The 4933-nt window shown below is 49.7% G+C and overlaps 1 protein-coding gene across 1 annotated transcript in view; it reads right to left on the reverse strand.

The window, feature by feature from the left end:
• Window positions 1–2401: 2401 nt before the first annotated feature.
• EMH_0012490 (DnaJ domain-containing protein, putative) overlaps window positions 2402–4933 on the reverse strand; it is a gene marked incomplete at both ends in the record, with an annotated part of 7310 nt that continues 4778 nt past the window's right edge. Inside the window, 3 exons of the mRNA XM_013499547.1 lie at window positions 2402–2570; window positions 2757–2917; window positions 3300–3398. Of these exons, the coding sequence (XP_013355001.1) occupies window positions 2402–2570; window positions 2757–2917; window positions 3300–3398 (429 nt within the window). The remainder of the gene's footprint in view (window positions 2571–2756; window positions 2918–3299; window positions 3399–4933) is intronic.

Below are 4933 nucleotides of genomic sequence, written 5' to 3' on the forward strand. Positions count from 1 at the left end.
TGAGGCGCTCAGAGATTGGCAGTCAACCCCTGGTAGGCAGATCCTGATCAATCACCTTTGAATGCGGAAAATACTGAATCTCTGAATAAGAGTTTGGGGAAGATATCCTTTAAAAACGTATTTTCCTGGGCGTAGAGCCCTCACAGCCTATCACGGAGCTGCTGCAGGCTGCCCAACTGTAGGTGTGGGTTTGGCTGTTGGTGATTCAAGTGTCAAGAAGCCCCGTGATGTTAGACAGCCAGGTGGGTCAAGATAGTCAAAGTACTTGTGATAAGAGCTTTCAAATGGAGCTGGCATGCCGTCCACTCCTCAGGTGTACCTCGGGCAGGGGCACACCTGGAGCTGCTGTGAAGAGGAGAAGGCTTGCCATAAGTTGCACTGAGCCTTGCTGCAACTACTGGCGCAGGGCAACCTCACATGAAAGAGCGTTCAACCACCCGTCTGCTTCGTATAGTAACATTTTAGGCAATTATTATACAATTATTTGACCATCAGAAAGCAGCCTGGGCTCACACACAACAAAGTGAAATGCTTCAAAATCGCTTCACTTTCGAGTTGAACAATCGGCGACAGCACACACAAGCACGCAAGCCCAGGCAAGGAACGAACCTCAAATACAGTGCCCAGCTCTGCGTTTGGCCCTCGATTACCACGTTACGCCAGTAGGCAGTCAGCAGCAGCTCCAGAAGCAACTGTCAACGGCAACAGGAGGCCCTTCTACTTCTGTGTGCGATGGAAGTCCTCTTCTGCCAAACCCCACATACCGCCCTTACACCATGCTGAAGTACCACCGGCAACTCATAAGAATGTCATTTGCAACTGCACAACCGGCTATCCTTGCCGTTGGATTGCATTCCTTAAGGAATGCAGTACGAAGTATAATTCCATGCACGTTCATCCTTTAACAAATCCCTCTTATCCTTTACATATGTATAGGCGTACATATCTAACTATCTATATACCTACATAAAGAGGGGAGAGTGCCTTCTGATTGCGCAGCAGCCTCATGGTAGCCCATTCATGGAACATTCGCCCGGCAACTCCCAACTCTGCTTTTTTTTTATTGTTTACTTCCGTCGGGGTTAGGGCTGATTGCCAGCAAGCAGACTTACTGGCTCCTTGACGTTAAACCCTAGGCCATACAGAGCGACCTTGTTTAGGCGCGGTTGATCACGCCAGTCAGGTCCCTAGTGACTCATAATGCAGCTAACACAGGAGGCATAGCTGCCTGGCCCGGCAAGCCTGGAGCGAAAATCCTAAACCACCAAGCCCTCTACCCCAAATGCCAAACGTGATCTGCATCTAAACTACAGTACCCATTGGTTCGTCTCAGCCCTAGATCGCGACAACTGGCTTCCCCTAGAACTACCCATACTATGGGCACTGTAGATGTCTCAATGTCCTAATCTCCAGCATCATGCAACGCATGGTCTTCTCCGTGCTCTAAAATTTTCTATGCCTGTAACGCTTGTACTTTGCCTCAGCTGTAAATCATTTATTATGCATGTGCTCTCTCTGTATATATATATATATATATATATATATATACAGCGGTTGACGCTCGAGAGTTTATGATTTACTTCGTTGTGTTCGTTTGCTAATATCAAATAGGGCTCATTTAACACGACATACACCCACTGAGGTGTACATACACTGCGAAGGTCTTCGGGGGGAAGCAGCTGTGAGTGCATGCAGCCGCAGCAGTAGCNTGAGGTGTACATACACTGCGAAGGTCTTCGGGGGGAAGCAGCTGTGAGTGCATGCAGCCGCAGCAGTAGCAACAGCAAACAAGCAACGTGCTGCATCTGCCCGTTATCGCGTTCCTCTCTCTGTCTCTCCCGAGGCGAGCAAAACCAAACAAATCGCTGCATTCACAGGTGTCACCATATAGATGCAACTGCTTGCGCCTGGAGGACTCACTGCGAGCCGCAGCCCGCGCATATGAGCATTCGAGTGTTTAGGCATTTAACCTGTCCCTTATACACACACAGAACCCTGTCGTCATCCGCAGCAGCAGCTGCTGCTGCGGCAGGTGCAGCAGCACCAGGCCAGGCCTCGTGAGCAGATGAGATCCACGCGGTGTCGCGGGGGAGGCTCCTGCGGCGCTTGCTGCTTGTGTTCGCTCTTGCTTTTGCCGTCGCATTCAGATGCACATACACCCCATGAAGTTCCTGCAAGCGGCTGCAGCCACAGCAGATGTCTCTCTTCGTGCCCAAATGCATGTATGAGGTGTGGGACAGCCACAACCGGTAACCAGCATCACCTGCTGCTGCTGTNTCGTGCCCAAATGCATGTATGAGGTGTGGGACAGCCACAACCGGTAACCAGCATCACCTGCTGCTGCTGTCCTTGCTGCAGGCGTTGCTCTCGTAGCTGCTGCCCACTAGGCTGTCTCCTCATCTCACAAGAAGTCCGGCGCAGCTCGTGAAGAGCTTGTGGGTTGCTGCTGCGGCTGCTCAGCGGCAGCAGCAGCAGCAGCTGCTGCTGCTGCAGCAGCTGCAGGCGGGGTCGGTGGCCCTGTATGGTCGCCTTCCCTCTTGTACCGTTCCTCATCTGCCTTCTGCGCTGCCCTGCACAGCAGCAGCCACAACACAGCAACCTACAATTAACAGGCAGCTGCAGTAAAGGGTGCAGCAGCAGCAGTGCTGAAGGTAGCAATGAGAGAGCTACGGTGCACATCAGGGTTTCCTGTTTCAGGTTCAGGTTCGTGTTAAAGTTCGTGTTAAAGGTTTAGGGTTCAGTGTTTGCATCCAGACTTGATAAGGGCATCTTCCATGCGCCTGAGGGGATCGACTTTATCGTCTTTGTGCTGCGTCTTGAATCGCTCTGTCTCCTGCTGAATTCCTTTGCCCAACTTCACGAGCGCCTCTGCCCGCAGGCGCCTCACCTCAACCGAGACGCTCATGTCTTTAAGGACCTATTAAGTGGCAGCACCAGCAAAAAAAAAACCAGAAACAATAACACCAAAGATAGCAGCAGCAACAGGAGCAACAGCACCACTAAGCTGCCAAATGGCAGGGAAACGATAGATGAAATATGTGTCGCAACATTCCAGCATCCACAGACTCCGAAAAGCGAGAGCGATACAAATCTAAAAAAAATTCGATGAATCCGAGGAACGCACGATGGAAACAAATGTATGCCAACGAGGGCAGTGCCGCTACCTTGCATCCACTGAACCTCACGCCCCTTCAACCACTCCGGCATGTTTTCTGTGCATTTTCTGTTTCAATGCAACTAAACATAAACATCGATCCTATGAAATACAGCTTGGCGGGGAATGAATTCTGCTGCCTCACCTTCTTGGAGGCTGCGCGGACAGTCGTCTCTATGTCCATGAGGCAAATACTCAACATCGTCTCCAGGATCAGAGGCAGCGTCTCCTCAAATTGCTTTATCTGAACACATAAACACAGAAAACTCGATTCGAAATGCTACGCATGCCGGCTTGCGTGAACTCCGTCTATCGCTCAGGTCCTAACCTGCCGTACTGCTGCTTATGCTACTCCTGCTTGTGCCGCCGTTGCTGGTGCTGTCATTGCTGCTTCTGTTGTTGCTGTCTATGCTTTTGCGTTTGTTCAACGTGAGCGAGTAAATGCCAAGTAAAAGACGAGAAACCAAACACTTCAAACGAGAAGGACCGCAAGGGAAACATCGAAAGAAATACAGCGAGAAAAACAAAGTTCAACAATGAGGAAACGAGCCATAAGGGCACACACGCATACAGAGAAAACAAATGCAGAAATAAGCAGGAAAGAAATAGGCGTGAGGTGTCAGAGTAGCGGTTGTGTTATTGGATTGCAGTGATCTAAGAGGCAGTAAGAGACAACAAACTCCTTGCAGTTGAGTGTTTGTTTGCATTACATCTTCAGCGGTAGGTCCTGCTTCAGGAATTGTTTCGCCTTCTTTTGCGTTTTTCCTGGCCTTTTCTTGTTTCTTCTGTCGCCNGGTCCTGCTTCAGGAATTGTTTCGCCTTCTTTTGCGTTTTTCCTGGCCTTTTCTTGTTTCTTCTGTCGCCTCTGTTCACGTTGCTGCAGCTGCCGCGCAGCAACAGCCGCACGGACTGCAGCAGACGCCGTCCGCCAGCTGTTTCCCACTGAACGGCTTTGCGCCTGCATCTTGGCGTAGCTGTCAGCAGCAGCAGAAACAGCACATGCAGCAGCAGCAAATGAGGCGTTGTCAACAACCAAGGGCAGCAGCTGTGCTGCAGGAGAGAATTCAAAGAGCACCAAACTTACGAAACCGCAGAGAAATACTCGCGAGAGAAAACAAAAAGATAAATAAACAGAATGAACAGAACCCGACGGACACAAACACACACCGCATTCATAAAGCCAAATCCCTCGCCGGATGCGAATACAAATACACTAAGGGAATCAAGTGCAGATACACTACGGTGAGCGAATGCAAACATACACTGGAGATGCAGACACATCTCCAGTGGACAAATGCAGAGGCATATGGAAGGAAACAAGTGCAAATAAANCACTGGAGATGCAGACACATCTCCAGTGGACAAATGCAGAGGCATATGGAAGGAAACAAGTGCAAATAAAGGGAAACAAATGCAAAAGGGAGAACGAACAAAAACGAACAAAGAGAAACAAATACACCATGGGAAACAAATACACCGATAGAAACATATGCACAAGAGGTGAGAGATACGCAACACACAAAACAAATAAACAAAGGGGAACAAACGCGCACATCGATGCAAGCGCGCAATAGGAAACAAACTGAACAGCGAATCACAAGCAGCCAAGCCAAAGCAGAGGGAGGAAGCTAGCAAAGAACAGGATGATATCTTGCACGAAGTGTTGCAGCGAACAACTATAAACCAGATGCCTAATCAATCAACAGGCGAATAAGAACAACAAAACACAACTCACCGCCCCCCCAAGCCCAGGAAGGTGTCGAGCTTTCCCAAGTATTG

This window comes from Eimeria mitis, genomic scaffold, assembly GCF_000499745.2.
Source record: "Eimeria mitis Houghton genomic scaffold, Emh_scaff443, whole genome shotgun sequence".
In the NCBI taxonomy this organism is placed as follows: Eukaryota; Apicomplexa; class Conoidasida; order Eucoccidiorida; family Eimeriidae; genus Eimeria; species Eimeria mitis.